Source organism: Dromaius novaehollandiae, chromosome 3, assembly GCF_036370855.1.
Source record: "Dromaius novaehollandiae isolate bDroNov1 chromosome 3, bDroNov1.hap1, whole genome shotgun sequence".
NCBI lineage: Eukaryota > Metazoa > Chordata > Aves > Casuariiformes > Dromaiidae > Dromaius > Dromaius novaehollandiae.
In genome coordinates this window covers 21,132,913-21,157,676 of record NC_088100.1, presented here as the reverse complement: position 1 = coordinate 21,157,676, position 24,764 = coordinate 21,132,913, and the positions used below count along the sequence as shown (strand labels likewise).

The window sequence follows — 24,764 nt, the reverse complement described above, 5'->3', positions numbered from 1 at the left end:
TTTTGCTCATATGAAGACAACCTTTAATGTTTATTTTAGAGACCGATGTTTACATTATCCCTTGCAGAACAGGGAATGTAACACCAAAAAAATTATACTGAATTACTGAAGTAAAGTATAAACACACAGAAAATACATTGCAGCTGAGGTCCAAGCTACTAATGCTTTTTCGGTCTTTACTAAAGAATCATACTGCCAACTCTAAGGTACGTGAAAGTTTCACAGCAAAGCATTGATAATTACATTTGTTTCTGTCCAACTTTTAGTATATGAATTTAAAGACACATTATTACCACAAACAGCGCAAGCATGCAAAACTGTTTATGGAATTGTCAACATTTCAATTATATAAAGAACAAAAAAAAAATCATTAAAATGAGCTTCAAAAAAATCATTAAAATGAGCTTCAAAAATTGTATGTGCATAATTTTCTTTTTATAATTTATGTGCCAACTTCTACAATGATTAATATTTTCAATGTACAAAAAATTGTGGCAAGATCATTAAACTTTGTCAATATTTGTTCTCCAGACAGACAATTCTGAAAATAAATCTATCTCATAAAACTCTACCATCAATTTCAGATATAAATAATACAAAGATTCATTTGAAAATCTGGGGCTTCTGTGAGATTTGCAGAAGAAAGTTTTGTCTGAAAGCATAAACACTGATGTACAGCAGAGATACAGGAATGGATCTTGATATCTCTCTCTCTCAGACACTGACCTTGTTTCTTTATATACAATAAAACTTACATTTTGCTAAATCTAAGCCACTGAGAAAAGATAGGCTTACTAAAATCACTCAGTAAAGTACACATTTTCAGAACCAACTGCAATCCAGTACTTCAGTTCTCTTAATAATGAGTAGCATAATGTACTAATAACCTCATCCTCTGAAACAGCAAAAGCTATATTTGCAAATATCCATAGGATGACGCCATCCTTAGTAAATAACTCTGAAACATTTCAGATCATTTGTCTATGTAACATTAAATCGAGAACAGTATTTCTAACTTCTATTAAATAGCAATCTCCTTCTCCCTAATTTCTGTTTCAGCTGATCCTATTGGGAAAAAATGTTCAGTTTTGTTTCCTTTGTTCCACAGAATACACTTAACTTGTGCTTACTCAAGTGAAATTGTCACTGCAGCTCAACTGTATTTGGTACATTGGAGCCTTCTGTATTAGTACCTGCCACTACTGGGGACTTCATAATTTTAAGGTCATACACTTCCGAACATTTATCATACAGTTCACTGAAACAGGCAAAAAGGTTTTAAAGTCTATTTTAGCAAAGCTGAGAGGATGGTTTTAAATAAGAGCTCTCTCCAGCTGAATCCGCTACCACAATTAGCTATATTCAACTTCTATATTATATTTAAAATTTTCACGTAACAAGAGGAAAAGGAAAAAATCTTCCTCTTAGTAATATGGATATAGATTAAAACATATATATGAAAACACACCTATGTAGTATTTCAGTAACTTCTTTTCAGTCTTTCATTGAACTGAACAGGGTATATAGTTCAGTATTATCTCAGTTTTAATACAGCTATATAAAAATAAGCACGTGAAAATAAAGAACTAATAAGAACCTAACAACATTTCTGTACAGTTACTATGTAAAGTAGCTTAGTCATCCCGAATTAGTACACCTTAAGTACTTCACTTATTTTACATCTAAGGTTACAAAACACCAGGTCCACCATACAAACATGTCCTGTAACAAATACAATATGGACTTCAATAATTCATTGGGGACAGTCTGTTCAACATTCTCTTTCCTCCAGTTTTATACTGAGTAAACAATTTTATTACTGAAGGTTGATACACATAAAAATGAGACTATGGAATGTAAAATCGAACACAGCCTTGAAAACCAAGCAGCACATCTGCACAAATCTATGTGATTTTTATTTCTCTCCCATTTCCTCCTTCCTTAGATCTATCCAGGTTACATTCTTGAAAATTAGATGGAAAAGTAAATTTTTGAATTATTTCCAAAACAGTGAAATTTCAAAATGATCATTCTTTTTCTGCACACCACTCTAACAATAGTTTCTTATATGACACTACCGAAGACAGACTCCAGAGACTAAAGTTGAGAATCCACGACAATTCACTATTTAGCTGTAGAGTCTTTTTTATAGACAAACAACTTTTTGGATATCTGTTGTTTATTTGAGTAATTAAGACAAATTACACGTTTGCTAAAAATGGGAAGAATTATTCTTAAAACGTACAAGCTGCTTTAAAACCTAGACCCCATGGTTAACCAAAGATATTTTTCTACTTCTGGTTTGACTTGATTTTTCTCTTATAACCTTATACTGCATCCAGTGAACAATTTCAGGGTAGTTAAAAAGCTTATATAAATTCCCAGCTTACAGAAATAGAAATCTTGGACTAGCTGCTCTTAAACCATTTTCAAAATACAAAGTAAAAAAGTATCTGTATGAAAATTTCAATTAACCTTTTAAGAGGTGACCTCCTAAATCTTTCAACATACTCCTTTTAAAATTATTTTACAAATCGCATTTGGTAAATAGCAGCTAGTAACTCCTTTAAAACCAGCAACCTATAGACAAATATCTCAGTCTTGTGTTAGCAAACCTCAAACCACCTATTTATAGAAACAAAGATTCACAACTCCCTCTCCCTCTACCCCTACTAATTTAATTTCACAGATTTTCAAAGCAGTTTGTGACATGAAACAGTGAGTCTGATTAAAACACATTTCAGATTAAAACACTCTCCCATTTCAGAAGTTAAGTTCAATTACATTTTCATACAAAAGGTCATATTCATTTAACTTACAGATATTTCAGATTTTCAAGGTCTTCAAATGCCCCACTAGGTATTCTTTTAATTTGATTGTTGTTTAGAAGCCTATAAAAAGAAATAAATAACTGTTTATTTTAAAACACAAGATCTGTAGGAAAAAAGCCAAAATGTGTAACAGCAGATAAAAATGCAGCATTAAAAAGAAAACTTAAAAAACAACAATGACAACAACAACAACAACAACAACAACTGTTTCTTAACAGTAACAGTTGGCAGAAACAAAGTGAAATGTTTACAGCTTCTTAGTACTTTTCAGGTGTGAACTCTACAAAGATTAGACACAAATGAAAAAATATAAATCATCTAAAAGCTGAAAGTCTGACTTTTGGCAGGTATCTGAGGTTAGAATGGAGGAAAAAAATCCTGGTCCCAAGTCTAAAGAGAGGGTTGAAATCAGTAAAATTGATATTAACGAAGAGTTCTTATAGATCTAAGTGGCTTTCCCTAGAGTGTTTCTTAGCAATATTCTATGTACTGGACCCTTTACATCATACATGAACACAACTGTCTATATTCTTAGCTTTGCCCCCATCCTTGACTGCATGGATGTATGAAATTCCAAACCTAATGAACCCTGTCTTTATTTGGGACTTGTGGACCTCAACTCAGGGATTCGGACAGCTAAAACAAGAGGGTGGATATCTGACAGAAACTGAAATGCAGAACTGGGGACATGAAAGGTGACTGAAGAGGAACAGCCACCAAAAATGTCTAGGTAGTACAGATTTGGACAATATACTTTGTGGGGGGAAATCCTATCATGTTCTGATATGACTATACGCCAAGATGTCTCAATAAATTATTTTTATACACTTGCAGGACAAATACATAATAATGATGCAAAACTCACTGATATTACTGCATTTTATTTCAATTCACGTAATACTTGTGTTCTAGAAAACAGGCAGTCAAATTTGCAATCATCAGTTATATATATTTAAAAGAAAAATGACTGTCCACATTAATAATTCCTCCTCATGTCTGCAAATACATAAGAGAACAGAAACATGCATGCATCTGTTCCAAAAGTCATGTTTGAGGGAAAGACTGAGATACTAAGTTAAAATGATTGTACACGCATTATTTGCCTTATGGGAGTGTAAAAAAGATCTTTACAAAAGATGGAATTCTCTTCACAAAGATACCAGAGACCTCTATAAAAGGAAGTTCAGGTGGAACACAGTCTTCCAACTTCTCCTATTGCTCTGGCGAGCCCATTAGAATAGGACTGCTTTGAAACATTAGGAATAGATTGTGTCAAATATTTTGTAACTGCAACTCATTCGAACATCTTTGAATGACTTTGTTGTAACTGCATGATCTAATATATGATATTGCACATAAGTCATTTAACATGATTTGGAAAAAAATGATAAAGTTCTGTATTTTTCATATGGATGGATTCATCAAAGAATGTTAATAAAAATTAGAATGTAAATAATTTGATTTTCTCCTGTAATAGGCATATACCTAGTTTTGCTCACTTTCAAATACTTTGGGCCTAAATCTTGCTTCCTTCACCTGTGTAAATACTACAGCTGAAATTTGTGAGACTTACTTACCCATTAAAGGAAAGCAAATTTGGCACGGTATCAAACTAACCATATTACATCAAAAAGGGAAAGTACCTTAGGTTGAAAAATAACTTACAGTGTGTTCAGGTTTTTAAGCCGTCTAAACTCTCCAGGCTGGATTTCTTTAATCCTATTAAATCTTAGGTCTCTGTAGAATAAAGAAAGAAGAATCACGTTAGAAAAATCTATCTATTTTTTCATATGAAAAAGCGAATTAAGCACAAATCTTTTGTGACCAGTGTGAATGCTTGCCTCTGTCCATAAACCGCGGCTTTTGACCGAGAAAGAAAGCCAAACAAATCCGAACCCTATGGAACGAGTTTAACAAAAAACTTCACCAAAGCGGTGCCTGTCCAGCCTTAGCAGGCAGCACTGAGGCCTGTACTCATGACGGACGTTCGCTTCCGCAGGGAACTGCCTTCTAACAGGCTCTCGAATTATATCTCACTAAATCGAATTGTCTTTGCATTCTGACATCTATCTGGAAATAATACAGTAGAACAGACAAAGAAGACGGGGATCAGGAAAAGAGGAGAAACAAGACAGCTTTCAAGACTGTTCAGACACTCCACTCTTGTTCTGGATAACGAGGCTTAAATGCTTTCCACCTTGGCCTGCTTTTAAAATCTCAAATCCAGCTGCTTACAGCAAATTATTTTCTTAATTAATTATACTTTTCCTTAGTTTTTCATATGCTTTTACCACATTCGGTTCAAAGGGAAAGAAACTCCTCAGTGTCTCGAGACAGACTGGGGAGAGAAGAGCTTTTCAGACTGTACATCTCTGCCGGGGCAGCCCAGGGCGCCGCAGTGCCAGCCGCGGCCGCCTCGTCCCGTGCCCTCGCTCGGCCCCACCTCACCCTCTGCCCCACCGGACGCCAAACTGCTTCAGCGAAGACGTTTCCACTGCTTTTGCTGGATTCGTTTTCTACCCTAGGGAGCCTGAAACAGCTCAGGCTGCCCAAGGAGGGCAGGTGCACGGCCCACCTCCTGCCGCCTCCTTTCGTCTCCAGGCCTGAGTCCTGCAGGCCGGCGGCAGGCTCGCCCTCGCTTTCGTGTTTCCCCGTCTGCTCAGAAAATTGATTTAACCAGCTAATCCGGACCAGCAGTAAACCCCCTCAAAAATAAATAGCTTTCTGCGTGACTGGCAAACTGAGCCGGTGTGCTGTGTGGCCAGAGGAGTGACAGAGCTGGGGCAGAGCAGGGTCCCAGGCACCAGGCCGGGAAGGGCAGGGGGGCAGGTCTGCCCCTTTCCCAGCCCCGAACCCGGGCCACAGGTACACACAGGCGCCTCGGAGTCTGCGGCAAGCTAACAGAAGGCGGGAAACAGAAAGTTAGGAAAATCTGGAGAGCTACGGTCGCACTTACTGCACTATGATTCTTCAAACACACTTCCAAAAAGTAGGGCATAAACATGCCACAACTTCAGTCTTAGCACCAGAAAACAGCCCTAAATAAAACACAAATTCGCACTGTGCTTTAACAGCTAATACGTTACCAAGAGATCTCTCTGGAATTTTGTATTAGTCATGGGAAATACAGAAAAGCCAACAAAAAAGGCCCAGCTGCACGATAATCCCGCGTAGCCAGGCGGGCTGCGGCCGTGCACGAGGTAGGGCGCAGTCGCCCAAAGCCTTCTGCGCAGCGCCGGCACGGCCATCGCCCCGCTCTGCTACCCCTTTGTCAGACGTAGCGTGGTTGCACTGCCGGCACCTACGCGGGACAACTCCATTACTCGACTCCCAGCTGCACAGGGGCCTCTAGATTTAGAAGCACAAACTGTTCTAACTTGAATTGAAAAAAAAATCTTCACTATAGATAGAGACTCGTGTTTTGAGTATCGTTCACAGGTGAAATACACACTTACCACACACAAAATGCACATTTCTCTGAGGAAAGAAGGTCATCCTAAGACTATATGAATCTCAGATGCTGAAATGCTGATAGCCAGATGGCTCCCTGGACAAGCGTGGCATGCTGTATACATGTACGAGCACCGCTTGTCTCTTGTTAAGATCCCTCTCCGACCACTATTGACTATACGTGCCAATGCACTGTAACCTTTGCTTAGATTAGCTGAAAATTTACTGCAATTCAAAAAAATTGTTTTAATTTCAAGTAAAATATTCCAAAGTGCAAAAATCCAATATTCAATTGGATTTAGGAGCCCAATTCGATTTTTTCAAAAGCCTCAAAATACTGTTACAATTAGAAAGATTAAGCCACTAAGCATCAGGGGACTTCTCAAATTTTTATACATATTTATGTGTTTGTAAAATCCACAGTTGAAAATAAATTTTTAACAAAGTTAAACATTAACAGAATGTACGTTTTCTTTTTAGCTACAAAAGAATATACATTAATCCATGTGCAATACAAGAGTATTGGCTATAATCAAGCAAAGCTGCTAAACACGTACTTAACTTTAACAAATGAAATGAAGTAAGGAGACAGTCCTCTGAGTCAGCATCAAAATGAGCCCATCGTGATTTGTCAAATCCATCCTGCAGTAATTCCTCATGATAACCGGATTCACAATGCCAGTCAAAATAATTCATATGATTTTATTATTATTGTAGACGGTGATATTTTATCCCAACTCCTTACATTATTTCCTTTCTCATATTAACTTGTTAAGGCTACAGAAAAAATCATGTTTGAAAGCCTACCCATTTGTTCTCATTCTATGTAACAGTATCCAAAAAGAGCCACACAAAACACAGCAGCCACATTTTTCCTACAGATGGGTGCATTTGGTTTCACAGAGTGCTATGATGGCAAAATACATTTTGATAAAGAATAATTACATGTTTTTGTTTAAAATTAGTGCTGAAATTACACTAAAATTGGAGAAAAATAAACACTTTGTTAATCTGACTTTAATGGAAGATTAAGGTTTTGGCATATTCTTTCAAAGGGGAGCTTATATATTAATTCAGCAAAGTCTTGCTATGCATTGATTTAAAGTTTTTACATTGTTTTCAGCCCCAAATCCCCCATACTAACAAGTGAGAGATCACAAATGCTGTTCAAAATAAAGAAAACAACCTCTTTTGATCTCTAAATTGTTATAATTATACTTTGTGAGTTACTTGTACATAAAAGATGCAAGTTGTTAAGTCATAACCACTACGGATGTCTCAAGAAGAAATTATGTCAAACTATCTTAATTTCCCTATACAACAGGATAATAAGCTAGGTAGATAAGAGAAACAGAGTAGTTATTAGCAGCCATTAGCCATATACATAGTTCAAGGGTTTTGATACAGGCCATTCACATAAACAAATCAGAGAAATGGTTTAGAGGAAATTTCTGTAAAGCAATTATACAACTGGTGGGGGAAAAAATAGAGAAAAAGCAAAAATTATTTATCCAATTGAAAGGTAGTATCAAGCAGAACTGTGCAGAAATCTGCCATAAGACATTCTTCAATATTTAAACATATGGATGGTGGAAGGAAAAGTAAGCTTATGAACATGTTGGCAAGTTTGGAGTGGCTGCAAATATTCTGAAAGATGTCTCAGATCAGAAGCACTCCATAAGTTATAAACCTCTAAGAAGCAGAAATAATTGAGTTCAGAAATGCAGTTACGAGACAAGGAGCAACTGGACAGGTCTCAGTTCTTCAGAAAACCAATCACCGTTTCAGTAGATGACAAAAATGAGCATCACTCACCAACGCCACACCATTGTGAAGAAAAAACAAATACCATACTAAACAGAAGCACTGTTTGTCAGGCCCGAAATGCCATCCTGTGCCACTAGAGACCACGTGTCCTGTTTCAAGGAGTGCGGGGGCAGAAGAGAGCACTTAGCAAAGCAAGAGCACTGGTGGAGCCCAAGGATGCACTGACACTGAGGAAGGACCAAGCAAGTGAGGACAGTGCTGGCGAGAGTGAAGAATAAACACTGGGAGCTCAAGCAAGGCCAATATGATCCCAATTTCTTAAGACGTTTTGCTGAAGTAATGCACGGTTAACCAGCATGATGAGGTTTCTTGTCCCTTTCTTTCAAGTTGCTTCCTGTCCATATCATGTCGCCATGTGACTTTTTAGTCCCAAGAGCCTGCTCCCTGCCCTGCTTCAATCCGTCCATCTCTCCGTCATCCTTTCTGGTTGTCCTTCATTTTGCTTTCGCACAGTGACCGCATACTAGCTATCTGCTCTGCTTCAGGGCAGCAGTCATGACTTCCCATCACAGGACAAGGTGCACCAAAAGTTAAAATAGTAGATTGAAGTAGTCTACCCCAATTTTTTGACTGTCATGTTTTCGCCTTCCTCATCAGCTAACATTTATTACTGAAAGGAAAGTAATAAATGAAACAGCTGATAAGAACTCTCCAAACGCTTACAAGGAGGGCATAAGATTTTAGCCTTAAATAATAATCCAAAATTAAATGCCATGCATTCAGTTTTTCAAGCAAAAATTTGGTGTACCTAACTACTAATTCAGCTTTTGCTTCTTTTATTACATATTTCACAGTGAAAGAAATTACTCTTTAAAATTATAGACAGCATAATGATATTTTTATGAAAAAGTATGCTACTGCAATTTTCCTGTATCAAATCCTCTTAGCTTGTGGTCCTGTACAAACAGCATTGAACCAAAAGAGTACTAAATATCTCCCTTCAGAAAACTTCAGCTTGACCTCACAAAATGTTTTTTATAGTGTCATCTCTTAGCTTTCTTTCTCAAACACATCCACATGCACATACATTTTTTTTAAATAGGAGAGCCACTACAGCTAAAGCAACTTTCCCTTCTATATAAAGTGCTAAAACTCTTTCTTTATTAGCAAAAACATCATAGATACTAATGATTACCATTTTCCTCCTCCTTGTGACCTTCCAGAGCTTAATAATTTAAGTTGTAAAAATATGCTTCAATCAGACAGTCTTCCACAGAAGCTAAATCCACTACTTTGAACAACTATGTCTCCCTTGCATAACACAAACAAAACAACATTTAGATTAGGCCAAGTAAACTAAATACACTCAGGATTATTTTCCTGGCCCCGTGTCATCTGGTCTGTGCTGGCGCGTGGAGCCTGACCAGGAAACGTTTGGGATCGCGTTCGGGTGCCAGGGCCAAGAACGTGCCAGGGAGCACGCGAGCAATTTAGCAATTGGCCACCCTTGAGGATCGCATTGCAGCGCAGGCGGACGCACTGGCTCCTGCGGCTCGCCTCACCTCGCAGTGCCAACACACCACGCCGCGCACAGGCAAGAGGCTGCCTGTAAGCACCTGCTTAGCAGGCTTCCCCGGCTGCCCTCCATAAAGGTATTTTGACGTAAATTCATGATCTCTAAGATAACCTACATGTGCAGCATATAAATAAACGCAATATAACTAAACATGCCTAAATAAAATGTCAATTTCATAGGAAACAATCTATTTTTAAGGTTTTTATTACCTAAAATTTTACTATCTGAAATCCTGTCTCTGGTTGATATTTTCTTTGTGATATTTTAAGATCTTTATGCAAATTATTTGGGGGGGGTGGTTGTGTGAAAATCACACAATAGAATATACAGTGAATTATACAGCTTCCAAATATGCTGAACTTAAACATCAAGCCACTTTTAAGAAAATTCAATTAAAGAAGTTTGTCCTCTATTCCACATGCAACAATCTCTGCTAGGGAAAGAACTTCTACTCAGAGCGGACCATACACTGAAATTAAAATATAATATTTTACAAAATACATTAGGTGTTGTTTTGATTGTCAGCAGGGCTGGGGGGGGGGAGAGTGTCTTATTGTCACAAAAGGACACATAAGGGGAAGAATTAAGGCTTTAGATTTCATTATTTTTATAAAATACTACACATGGTGTACTTTTAAATTAGCATTCCTCTCTAAAAAAATTAATCCAAATCCCTTTTTGCACCTGTTTGACTTTTGAAGGTTGTGTTGGTTCATTCAGCTAAAATAAAATCATGAAGCGTTCGAAACCAAGCTGATTAAAAGCAGGGCTGACAACACACTGTCAGGTGCTACTGTCACACACCTCAAAAGATGACAGCCTATTTATCAAGTTGTGGATCTTCAACACCAAAAGAAATCCCTTAATTAGTGTATTGAGTATCTATAGGAAATTGCTTTTCATTTGTCATTTCTAATTCATGTCACAAAATCTGGACATGACACAAAGACTTTATATTAAGATCTTTAATAAAAAAGGAAAACCAAAAAATAACGTGTTAAACCATTGCTTCATTCATAGCTATTTCTCTCTATATATTCGTAATATTAGCCCACTCTATCTTATGGATATAGAAACACTTTATAGTGTGACAATTTCTTTAAAAATGTTTCTTTTGTGACATTATGTATGTATGCAATGGACAAATCAGGACATTAGCAAAAACCTCTGCATGTCACGCACACATCTCACCGAAATGCTGCAATTGCAAAGACTAATTAGATTTCAAATCTAGTATTAAAACTACAAGTTTCCATTTTTACAGGTTATGCAAGTTTTTTATTATATGCAGTCTTCCATGAATTAATTACAGTGCACTTAAAGCTGAATGCAAAAGCTTTCAAATTAATGACTTTAAAGGAACTACTTCATAAAAGCAAACACAGATGAAAATATTCAGACCTTTGGTATTCATCTTCCCGGCTGTAGGACAGAAACAATAGCTTTAAACATCTGTAAAAAAACTAACACTACAGACAGATAGTAAAGAAACCTGAACAAAAATGAAACTGAAGGCTTGTTTGCTAGGTACAACAGTGAGATTTCTAACACATAACATCAGGAAACACACAGAGTTTCCAATTTTAACAGCTGGAATCACCAACATACTTCCCAAATAAGGCCATCTGCAAAATCTTGAACTAATAAAAAGGAGGTAACTAGGTTTACTTTGGACACTTTTTTGTTCCATTACTAAAAAATGCTTGAGAGGGGAACTTATTGTTATGCCAATGTAAAATTTTAGGTACGATGTGCAATCTCATCTTTTGTTTACAGTCCTTTGCTGATTTTGATAGAGATCAATGCAAAAATAGGTTATAAACCCTATTCCTCTCAGATGACAAAATAAATGTTAAATAATATGCTCATTAGTTACTGTTCCACTGTTGAGGCTGAAGAAGGCTACCATCAAGCTAGGCTAATTAAGCATTATTTCTACTAACCCTAACTAATCCTGTGACATGAGATTATGCTCTTATTTAGTAAATCACTTTTGGGTAGACCTGCTGTTCCACATCACCTTTAATTCAGAATTGTACAAGATCACTGTAATCCTTCAAAGATCCTTCAACATTTTTCAGAAGTTCTTCCTGTCCAAAAATGAAAATGTATTGTTTCTTTGCTTAATAATGTTAGATGTTATCAACAGAAAAACCTAAACACTGTTTTACACTTGCACTTTTAGATTTGCTCTGAAGGATTATTTTCCAGTATATCATTCTTAGATATAATAGGATATAAATCACATTCATACTTGCTAACAAACACTACACAAAAATTAGAGTAAGTAAAGCAAAACAAAGAAAAATGACAAAAGTTCCGAAGGAAAGGAGGGGCTGCTATGTTTCTCCAAAAATATTATCTATCAAGACAGAATAAAGGCAAAAGCATCAGATTTAACACTGGCAAAATGGAACAATGCACTTAAACTCAGGTTTAAAAGGTAAGAATTTATATTAGCGTATCATACAAAAGCATCTGATTTTATACTTTGAACTGAAAATACTTCTGTATCTTTTAGCTTTAGAAAAGAAAAACAGCAATTTGCACATAATCAACATGGTTGTATGATATACAGATGTTTGAAACATGAAGTCGATGCATTAATGACTTATTAATCAATCTTCACTAACTAGCAAAATGCTGCAACATTTGACAGTGAAATTAAATTAAATCTTGATTTTTTATTAGCAGTGAAGGTAAGTACCTCATTACTGCTTTTCAAGACAGTACTTTGGATATTAATTTAGGACATGAAAGATCTTGAATTTAATTGCCTGCTACATCAGAGATATTTCCTGAGTGCAAATTAAGCAAAATCCCCACAGCAGCAAAATGGAGATATCTCCTAAGTATCTTAAAGATTGAAAGGCTCTCGCATGCTAAGAGCATAAAAGAACCATAAAAGAACAAGCCATCATCCCAACCCCACAAGACAGATACTTTTAAAAGCGCCAGTGGAAACTATTTAAAGCTGAAATTCTTCTCCCGTACATGAATGTAAGCTGTATGGGAATAACATCTGCACTACTTTAATGTGACAAATTAAAAGGAGGTGGTGGGGTGGCTTTGATTTGATAAGAATCAACAGGAATTACGCAAACTGCTTTCAAAAGATAGATATATCGTTGTACTCCCCCTAAAACTCAGAGATATAAAAAGTCTGAAAAAGAGCTGGATGTAAAATATGATGTATTCTCTTATCCATATATAAAGGTAGTCACAAAATGTTGATTAGCGCCAATAACAAATGCCAAAACTGACAAATGGCAATTCCTACAGCTGCACGATATATAGGGAATCTGGAAAAAAACTGAAAACCAGTGAATCTCTTTTCCTTTTAAGAAAGAGGGAGTAATTTTATAGCCTCTTTTTATAAGAATGACTATTGCCCTGATCATTTGTTTTGCTCTCTTCAGATATTTTAATAAAGTAGGAATTGTCATAAGTGGATCACTTTGCCAAGGGCAAAGTAATTCAAAAGAACAAAATAAGAGAAAAAAAAGTAATTTTTTCTAACAGTAGAAGATTAATTACTACCCAGCAGAAATAACCTATAACATAAATGCCAAACTACTATGTTTCTCAATGCAGAACAAAGGATCTGCAAATGCCAGCAAGACTACATTGCTTATGTCTACTTTATTCTTATTCTTTTTTTATTCAAGGTCATCCCAGCAGGAAATGAAAAACAGCCATCAGCATAGTAAAAACATTCAAACAGAACAGAGCATGAAAATTGCACAAAAGAGGTTATATAATCAAGTCAGTGCAGTAACTGGATGATGTCAATGGCACTTTAATGCTGCTTTAACTACTGCCCTGTAAAAAAATGTGTCACTTTGTTGAACAAACAAAGAAAAGTCCACCACTCTAAAAAAAATAAAACCAAAACCCACTTTCAACTGTATCACTACTTACATCAGTCTTCACCACAAGCAGCATAACTTTTTCTGGAATACCAGAGGAAACAAAAATTTTTTTCATCTAATTTTAAGATTTAGCCTAAGTGATTCTTTTACAAACAAACCTATATTTTTCCCATTTTCTTGGCAATTCATTTTCTGGATGAATTCTTCCCCAGCCTAATTGCTATATACAATATGTGATTTTCTCTAATTAATATTGAGACATTTTATTATCTGTACATCACACTTAGCACAGAAAATAAAAGTACCATCCTTTTAGAGCAAAAGCTGAAACAAAATTTTTACATCGTAAGTGGATATCATTGTCAATAATATTTGCTATACCATTAAGTTTAAAGAAAAGCGAACAGCAGGACCACAAATTTACTAAAATCTGCAGAACAGGATGCAAATGCATTTGGCAATACTCACCTTGATCATAAATAATGCTTACAAAAATACCTAGAATTAAATGTGGCTGACACATTAATTTTCTAATTTAAATAATACCCGATTTGCACAAATATGTAATATTTGTTGAAGGGGACTTAGAAACGTAAGTTTATAAGTCTTAAAAATACATTTATCAGGTGTTTTCTCTGGTGAATACAGAGTTTATGACAGAGCCTTCTACAAGAGCTAAGGATTTGGTTTAACTAACAATTATTATGCCTTTATAGTTGAAAAGAAAACATTTAAATGTGAACTCAGTGAAAAGCAATATAGTATTGTCTTACTAAGTCTTTAGATCCCTCCAGTGTCTTTGTTGCCAATTTTTCCAATCAGCTATGCAGTGCCATTAATTAACTCCAGTAGAGTTTGCTGGTTCAAAGTTTTAGGCATGTAGCCTTAATTCACAAGCATTACATATGGAAATATTACCCTGGCATGATCATGGCTCTTCGTGCTCCTTCAGAGTTTTCCAAAGTTCATCCATTACAGAGAAAATAGTGCTTTGAAATTAGAGATTTTGTTTTATAATTGCTTCCAATTCTCATGCTGTCTCAAAAAAAGTAAGAGAATGAGCAGAATCGAAACAGATGTAACGCTATCTGTGTAGCCTGGAGAACTAACACGGAAATGTGAACTCGGTCTTTATTCCTCTCAAGGAGATTCAGTTCTAAAACCAAACAACGAAAAGGTTATCAACAGTACTGTTGTACAATTCACCAATGGTTATTTTTGACAGAAATATCCTCGTGGAAGGCCTGCCTTTTCGTCCTATGCTTGTACCGTGCCCAACCAAATGGGGCATGACATCTGCGCATCAGCGTTACGTAGACACACACACACACACACACACACACACACACACGGTGGTAAGATCTCAGATCAAGCACAGGGTGAACTGATGACTGCCACATTTGGTACTGTAAAGAGATACTGATATATTGAAATATTTTTAGAGGATTTGAAACAGGTGGATATACAACTTCTTTTCAGTTTCTTTCTCAATAGTCATCGTTTTAACTCTACTTTTCAATTTAAAAAAAAGGTTTCACCTCTTTAGTATGTGAAAGAAGAAATAGACATTGACCAGTTTATGGTACACCAAGAACCACTGAAACAAACGCAACTAATATTTTACTTTGGTTTCACAGTTAATAGTCATGTAAGTTATTACTTTGAAAAAAAATACAGAAGTACTGTTTTTATGCTATGATCATAAATTGCCTCTTCTTCCCCTATTTACCTTTTGCAAAATAAGTAATAATATTTCTGCACTTCTCTGTCTCACAGGGATGCTTAAGTCTAAATTCTATATCCATAAAATACTGAAATTCTCAGAGGAATGACTGATGAATTTAACAGTCAGAAAGAACTGTTGTAATCCTTTTCTCACATATGACAGGTCATAGAATAGTAGAGAAAATTCGGTCCTAAAGCAGTGATTTCTGACTAAGCTGAAACATGCCTTTGACAAAATGTAAAGCTGTGATTCGAAAAGACCAAGAATGAAGCACAACCTAAAGCAAGTCATTCCGGTAACTAACTGTATTCACTGTAAAAAATGGGATAGTCTGAATCTGTTTCCAGCTTGAATGCACTTATCTTCAGATTCCACTCACTGGAAGTGATTAGCTACAGGTGAGAAGTACCTCTGATTATTTTTCTAAAAATAGTTCCAGAGGAATATCAAAGTTCGTTCATGAAACTTTTTGCAGTACTTCTTAAAGACTAATCAAGAAAAATAAACAAAAATCCTAATCTCTTCCCCCCACCCCCAAGAAAAGGCTAGGCAGGAAAACATAGGCGCAAAGGCTATCCTTTGCAAATAGGATTTTTCTGGTTTTGCTCTGCGAAGGATTAGTTCTTTCTTTCCTGTCAGGAAAACAGGATGCAGGTGCAAGCAAATGAGCATGCAAATTAATGAAGGAAAACAGGCACTCTTCTTGTCACTGGCACATGTACCGGAGTATCGGAGTGCCCTTCACACATAGCCTGGACACGCCAGCCCCGCTCAGCCCTCGACCCATCTGCAGGAGCAGCGGGCGACGCCGGCCAGCGCTGCCGGCTGCCCCCAGTCTGCTCGCGCGAAGGCTCACGGCAATGAGCACTCAGCAGCGGCAGCTCAATGCACGGCCATGCAGCAGGACTCGGAAAGAAGTAAAAGGCTGGCCAGGTAAACCGATAAATTAGCATGGAAGTGTGATCGCTCCATCACCGCATCTTTATGGACTTTTCTTTGCTCAGCGTAGGCAGCTTCACTGATGCAGCACTTGTGATTTTGCATTACCAGTGATTTTGCCAGTGAATAATGTTCAGCATGTACAATAACCTTACTAAAAAATGTTCATTTTGTCTCCCTCAATCCAAACAGAGATCTTGCAATACCAAATCAATATCAAGCCAAAGGATGTGGAAAATCAAAGGAATTACTGCATCTAAAAAGTGACTAAAAAGCCTTTATTCATCATTAATCTATGTGTCAGTCTTCCCTCTCCACTAGGCGGATTTTAACAGAACGTATTTCCAACGGTTATGTATGTCTCAGTTATTTCTATATAGCGATTGCCATATCAGATCCAAACATACTCAAAGGTGTGAGAAATTACTGGGATACTTGTTCTTAAGGGATGTCAAGGACTTTCTACTATTAATGTTCAAAGAGCTATTGACTTAGAAAGTAAAAACAAAGATTCAGGCACTTTATCACTTGGCTGCAGGCTGGCTTTGCAGCCTGCTGCAGTGGAGCAGCTAGCGTTTCTCCTGCCCTGCCTCCGGCGCCGCAGCCGGGACAGGAGCCGGGAGCGCCGGGGCGGCGCGCGAGCACTCCTACCAGGGGACGTGCAACCTCCGAGCGTCCCCCCGAATGACTGCCTGGGGAGGGATGACTCCTTTTTTCATCCTGCTATGCCCATCCTAACATCGCCATCACGACTGCGCACAAAAAGACAATCGAAACAATTTTAGAGCTACTACTCTTTTCCCACTCATGTTTCCTCATAATCTGGAAACAATTTCTCTCACAGAATACATCTAGGGAATAAATAAAGGATTAATAATTGATGCAACATTTCATAAATTGTTTTATCATATTCCTCAATGCTTTGCACATTGTATAGGCTCTAGCAATACCCATGTCATTTTACCTCACATGATTAAAGAAAAACTGAACTAAATAAAATGCCTGGGCCTCTTCTCCCTTCACATTTTTTGTCTTCTTTCTCTGCAAAAAGTGAATTTGGATCACCCAGCTAAAAAACTGAAAAGCCTGATTGCTGCAAATGGTATAGCTGGGTCTGAAATTTCCAAAGAAGTGTTATTAGTCTCCTCTGTGTTTGTTAGTTATTTTAAATTCCAATGGCCTCAGGAGATCACATTTTTTTGGCTTAAATTGTGTATCCTCTTCTTTGCAGTTCTAGTATTGCCACTATTAAGTCAACAATTAATTAAAAAGCACTCTGTAATATCTCTGTTATTATTTCATCATATTAACAGCAGCACAAAAAATACCAGAGGAATAAAACATTGTTAGATTTAAAAGAATGTTTACAAATTTACATTTTATTCTTGAGACAAAAAAGATCACTTCAGAGTGTAAGTGAAGACAATCAGATGCAATATACATCCTACACTACTTCAGGCTTCATAGTTTAATGCTTTCATGTTTAAGAACTAGAATTTAATCTGATTTTTCCATTTTGAACACAAATCTTCCAACTTGTTTTCATCACCTCTTATCAGTTACAAACTAGCTATCACTAAGACAATGTAAATACCACTTGGGCAACAAGGAGAGCAACTTCACATACTTCCTACAAAAACATTACATTTCACTTAGACTCTATAAATCTTCACTAGTGTTCAAACTGAAAGAAAAATGCTTTCAACCACATGCATATGAAACACAAGAGGAAAAGTTAGAACATTTGAATGGTCTTGCAAAAATAGACTAAAAAGAAAGTATCTCTAAAAGATAATGAATAAGTTAACCGCAAACCTGCATTTTAGGAAAATCAGATGTTTATATCACACACATAATAGTTGTCATAAAATATGACAACTGAATAGAGAATAGTCTTAATTAAAAATGAATTCAGGAAAGTCAAAATTCTAAGTATTTCCAAAAGTTTAAATGGTCTCTGCTTTTGTTCTCAGGTGATATAGCAGCAGACTGACTGAAAGAGCTGAGCCCATGGCAAGTAGTTTTCAAGGGAGAGCGCAATGGGACTTTCCCAGCAAATAAGCCCTCTGCACTGGAATGTAGGGTCCCCATCCCTCTTTGTGCACAGAATGTGACTCCTCAAGTTGCATTACAAACTCAGCTCATTTTTAATGCATTCCCTGAGGGCAGGACTGTTTTGGCGACAAAGAGAACAGCCTTAGGGTATGATTAGCATAGATTTCCTGCAGTGGCAGTACCGCCAAAACTGTTCCTCCCCTCCTGCTTCTTGCTTCTTTCCAGATCACCTTTTCACTATAAGCATTTATGGAGTATCACACTACACTAAATCCTGGAAATGACTGAGAGTAAAAACAAATGTTTTTTCCTTGTTTATTTTTCAGCTAACTTTGAGAGCTGAGTAGACCAAAGGCAGGAATGAGCAACTACTGTTGGCAGTCAGCAACCCAAAGCAACTTAAGTACCACTAGTGGTTCAGCTAGAGAAGTGGTTTTGGTTCTTAACTGCAAAGGGGGTATAATCTGTTTTGTAAATTAAAAATGATGTAAATGTTTCCAACCCAAAAAAGTGAAACAAATCAGGTAGGTACTCACTAGCATTAACATACTAAATAGACCAGCTGCTTGAATACATTAGACTATTTTCTCTTAATATACCATATAAATAGCCATCTCAAACAGAATCATGTTTATGAGTACTATCTGCAACCAAACACTAAAAATAATCTCTATTTCGATAAAATGATATACTAATTATTTTTCAGCTATGAATTACAGATTCTTAAAACTTTTTTACCACCCAAAGATACATTTTTGCATGTTTTGGAAACATATAAACTACTAGAACTCTGCTCTACTAAGAACACCGCCATATGCCTTAGAAGCCAGTGAAAAGGTTCTCTCCTTTAAGTATTATTCACCGAATTGCAAGTACCCCTGCAAAAGAATTCTCTGGACTCATGGTTAAACTACCACTACTCTACCACTACTTTATTGTGGTAAAACTGGTCAGAAGGACAAATACGGCATCTAATCCAGAGGCATACAAATTCCAGGCTAAGGCTGGGATTTCCTGGGATACCTGATGTGGAATTTAAGAGGTTCAAGAGTGCAAGCCACCAACCTAGCACTTAGCCTTTTAAAAGCTTAAATTTCTACCAGTAAAGTTTCCTAAGGCGCTGGATGTTGTGCTGAGGCAGTAGTGTCTTGGCTGCAACCTCTGCCCTGGCAGCTCAGCCCGCTCGCACCCTTGCTCTGAAGTCTTGAAGGGCCGGACCCTTCACATGTGTCCCACCACTGAGGTCAGAACAACCGAAAAAACCCATTGGCATTAAAAATGCAATCCTGTTAGAAAACAATTCCTCATGGATAGCCAAAGGAAAATGTGAATGAAACTTAATGGAAAGCTATTACATGAAGAACTATTATGTTATATATCTGGATTGCACAGATATTACCACTTTGGTATACTCTTGGAATTCAAAATTTTACCAATATTGAAAACACAAACTAAGTTTGAAGGTAAAATGCCTTGAAACTAACCTTGATATTGCTGAAAGGTGCATTCAAAACCATAACTAATTAATTAAGAAAAAATCTTGTTTCTTCCTTTGATGGATAAGGGATTATAAACGCACACTGCAGAGTTACCTAACTGACCTATCTACATATTCAGTGCCTGAGTATGTAGGCTATAAGCAAATTCAAATATCTCTTATATCCGTTCTCTGACTGCTATTCATATTGTAAATTCATTGAAAATAATGTTTGGCATAGCTCAAAATTTCCTCAAATGATATCTATATCTTATATTTATTGATGGATCTTTTAGGCAGATATGACCAGTATAGGGATGGACATTGAATGCTATCTAGTATTTTTTTAATATAAACTTCTGTTTTCTGCCATTTGTTACTTTGCCAAACTGTTCAGACAGAAATCTTCAATGAATAATCTGTCTCAGACTATTTGTACATTTTGGACAAAATTTGATCTGTTTCCAATAATTTTTACACATTTCTTCACATACAAGATGTATCCAAAACGCGTAAAGAAAATAGAAGATGTCAAAAAGCAACATCTACTCCAGAAAGAACCTGAAGTTGATACAATATAAAACATCACAGACAATATTCATATCACAATTATACAATTCAAGGATTTTCTGGGTAAGTTCTCAAAATTGTCTTTTACTAAGTCAAGGAATTTGTTGCAGCATATATTAAAATATTAGAAATTTCAAGTGATTTAGCTTACTGATAGAGCACTCAGTAAACAGAGTAGCCCGAGTTTTTAAAAATTCCTCTAAACAAAGCATAGATCTTTCCTCTACTAGGAAAGATCTTCACAGAGAGCCTGACAGCAATCATTTACATTCCTGATAGCTGTGTCTTCAATCTATACATAAAACATACTTTCTCTATGCATAAAAATCTAACTATCTAACATTTTTAATTGATTTATATCAATTCTGATTCTATCCCTACTTGGGCACTCTTACACCTTTTTAAGCTTGGCTTAGAGATCTGAGTCTAACTAAGTCAGAATAAAAGACAAGCAATTTATGATTTAGCTTGAATCTTTAAAAGATAACTTAAAATACTCCCACCTCTCAAATTTCCCAGAGAAACTTCATCAAAAGACCACCAAACCAAAACTTTTATCCTGAATCCAAATTATTATGCAGTTAGTGTATTTAAATGCAATTTAAATGCAGTTATTATCCTAAAACTAGAGTGTGGCATAATACTGCTCCAAAGCCCTCTTGCTTTGATAGGCAGCCTCCCAGCAGCAAACCAGTTGTTGTGTATTTTTTACATTTTTTACTTGTTATGCCATCACACCGCTGCTCCAGCCTTTTACATTCCCTTAGCAAACAACAAAATGAGATATTTATTTTTATTTATGTTGATTTTTGAATGGTCCGCTAGTGCACACCAGACTGACGACATATTGCTGTGCCTTACCTATTTTCAAAAAAATTTTTGGAAAATTAAAAAAGTGTTATCACCCACCATTGAAACATTATAAAACTTTGACTCAGACCTAGTGTAAAGATTAGGATATAGGGGACAGATTTATTGAATCAGTTATTAAATAGAAGCCACCATAAGACATTGAAGAGAGAGGTTTTATATTCAACATGGTCAATCAAAACCATGTAAAGACAAAAAATATTTACCTTCTGTAGAGCATAGTGGACCTTGGACAGAGGCTATAACCCTCTGAATTTAACACTTTGTTGAGGGGCCTGAAAAACTGCACTGAATTTCACACTGCCACAGCTATGATGCCTGGAGGTAAGTCAAAGAAAGCATTGACTCACTTACTATATATCATTATCTCCTAAGAAGGAAACTAGCAGCCAAATAGGTACTAAATCCACCAGTCTGGCTAATGTTATGCATGTGACTGACACTTGGCATCATCTTTCTCAACAAAAATAGTCATTACTGTTAAGGTAATGCTGTGTACAAAATAATATTATTTTCCCTTTTTTAGACAAGAGAGGCAATGAGCCGAATGTTGTAATAGGTGATTTAAAGGGAAAGAATGTTGAAACCAGAAGTTTCAGTAAGTTCTGGGGAGTGGCAACTGGAAAGAGAAGAAAAGATCTGAAAGTCTGAATAACAAGAGATTCCACCAAAAAAGGAGCAACGTCTCAGTTATGAAGACTAACTTTGGAGTTAAAACACATATGCTGATGGTTTTGGTTAGTATAACTCAGAAACACCAAGATAGAACAAAATAGTGTACCAAACTTTGCAGTTTTCATTCTATAAGCTTTTACAAGGATCTGAGGTCTATGTCAGGCACTGCACAAACTCTTAAATGTCCCAATCTTTGCTACAAGTAACCGGTATGTGTAAATACAGATTAGACATGAAGCTGAGAGCCCAGGCAAGTCTTTCCCTCACGTCTCCTTCTCAAGAAGTTTGAGAATACTTCTGCTATTTGCAGTAACTTAAACGTTCATTCAGCTTTCTTCTCAAAAGAATCACTTGGCTCTCATGAGCAATAGTAAAAATTCCATACCAAAAAAGAAATCAGATGTGGCAGCTGGATAAGCAAAAGAAGCAAAAGGAAATATTCGAGCCATTCCATTCCAACCCAGGCAGTTCTCATTGCACCACCTCTCTGGATTGTCCTGAATCTCTGCCCAGGTTTGCAATAATAAAGCCTGTAGGACTCAGGGGTTTTTCTTCTTCATCAAATCCAAACTGAACAAACAATAAAGATAATTTACCCCAGTCATTTCAGTTTTACTGTGTGTATATATATATACTCACACAAACATTCTCTCTCTATATAAAAAGTATATATATAATGTAAATATATATATAGTATATAATGTACGCATTACATAAATACACTCATATACACAAAATACTTAAAATATGAACTTCTGAACATATAAATAAAGTCCTCTGGAAAGATAAATAACTATAAATATTTATCATGTGTGACACTGATTTTTAAATGCCACCTTTACAAATGTACCTTTTCTGTAGATGAAGTCTGAGCCTATAAGCCTGCAAAACACTTAGTTTGACTTTTTGGGAAGAGTCTCGCAAAAGGCCAAGTCCAGGAAGAGTCAGAAGCCTGGGCATTACTGGGGTATACAAAGCTAAGCACAAGCACACATTTGCAAGATCAGATATGCAATGTTCAAAATATCCAATCACAAAATGATAATATGAAGTGGGGAATAACATTGTAAACAAACCACTGTAAACTTTCAAAGGGTCTCAGTAATATGAATCCAACATGAAATAACTGAAAAAATACCATTTTGACAGATGAATCAAGATGGGTGAAAACTCAGACAATTTGATTTTCAATTGTACAAAACAGAATTAGAGCCTGAAAACATTAGAGCCTGAAAACATAATCTAGCATTTTCATTTTACTCATTATATAGAGTAAAAATCTTCCTGTAAAAGAACATTTTGCAACTCAAAGAATAAATCATGCAATGTCACACATTATGCACTACTTCTCTTCTTTTGTTATTTTCTGAAGAGTTCTCTTCTACTTTTCATTTCATAACACCAGCAATTTCTTCACTATATTATGCTGTCTTTATTTCCACAGCTTCCTTCAAACTTTACCCCAAGCTCTGTTCTCTTCTTTATTCACTGTTTTCTGCTAAACTTCCAACCTTTTAATTCCAACTTGGTTTCTTCACAAGCCAGGCCCTTTACGCACACAGAGAGCTAGCATTTGCTGCTGGCCAGTGATATCCCCTTCTCCTCTCTTAGCAAGCATTGACCTCACCTGGGAGAGCAGTCAATAGGAACTACTGGGAAAGATGAGGAGGTTGGAATATTAGTCATTGTTTTTCTCTTAGGCATGTGTTTACCAGAACACTAGATGCTCACCCCTCTCTTTGTGTCGCAGATCCAGACCTTCCTGGTGATGCAAGCGAAAGGCACGTCTCTGTTATTTTTCCACTAGCCTTCTTTGGGAATGAGGACAGAAAGCGTATGTACGCTCATGCCCAAGCATCCATTTTTTATACTTTCCAGTGAGTAATCCCATGTTTGTCTCTGCTCCTTATAAATTTCTCATTCTCCTCAATGTTCCTACTGCCCACAAATTCCCAAAAGTAATGATGAAAACTGATCTAACTTGTCACTTTTAATTTTGCTGGTTTTGGGGAAAATTGAGTAATAGCAGAGGCACTGGAGCTATCTGTCAGCAAAATCAGCAAGGCAGAAAGATATTTAAAGCACTGATTTTCAACTGGGGGTCTAGACAACCACAGTAAGTGGCCCACAGAACTATACCATCTTTGTGTGTTTTTTTCTAATGCTTTAGTAGAACAAATGAAAAAATCTTGTGCTAACCACAGTCCAAGCTCCAAAAGTTTAGGGAATTACAAGACAATCTTTTGAAATATCTAGAAAGTAAATATCCTACAAAGAGATGTTAGTAGTAAATGTTGAATTTTCATAGTGGAGGGAGGTCACTAGTTGAATTGCACAGGGATCTGTGATGGGATCTGCACTGTTCAGTTTATTCCTAAGTGGAAAAGGGGTGGGTAGTCAGATGACAGAGTTCTGCTGATGATATTCATTTATTTACACAAAGTCTGACTGGGAAGAACAGCAGAAGGACCATTTAAAACTCCGTAAGTGGCTAGTAAAATGTAGATACAATATATATAAACACAAAGTTATTCACATAGAGAAAACGATCTAAACTCTACAAATAAAATGGGGCCTAGAACTGGTGACTGCTACTTAGGAACATGACCTTAAGTTACATTTGATGATTCCATGAAAACAACAGCTCAAAAAAAGGAAATATTATGCTGGAAATTACTAGGAAAGCAATAGAAAACGAAAAGAGAGACTGCCATGCTGCTCTGTAAATTCCCAGTTAGCTCACGTACCTCATGTCCATGCAAATACTGTGGGAATTTCTACTTCTCCACCTCAAATGACAGTAGAGAGGGAAGGGGCAGTTTCAGGTGATGAAAGGTAGGGAGCACCATGCCGATAACACTAGGACTTCTCAACTTTGAAAAGAGATGAATGAAGAAGCTTAGGATCAAGGGTCATAAAGTCATGTCTGGCACAGAGCCGATGGAGAGGGAGTCAG

The 24,764-nt window shown here is 36.6% G+C and overlaps 1 protein-coding gene across 2 annotated transcripts in view; it reads right to left on the bottom strand.

Annotated features, from left to right (window-relative positions):
- The window catches only part of PXDN (peroxidasin), an 87,254-nt gene that overhangs the window by 56,187 nt on the left and 6,303 nt on the right, over positions 1-24,764 (bottom strand). For both annotated transcript variants that reach the window (XM_064508515.1, XM_064508516.1), the window contains exons 2-3: positions 4,497-4,568; positions 2,820-2,891 (exon numbers count right to left, since the gene is read on the bottom strand). In XM_064508515.1, the coding sequence (XP_064364585.1) occupies positions 2,820-2,891; positions 4,497-4,568 (144 nt within the window). The remainder of the gene's footprint in view (positions 1-2,819; positions 2,892-4,496; positions 4,569-24,764) is intronic.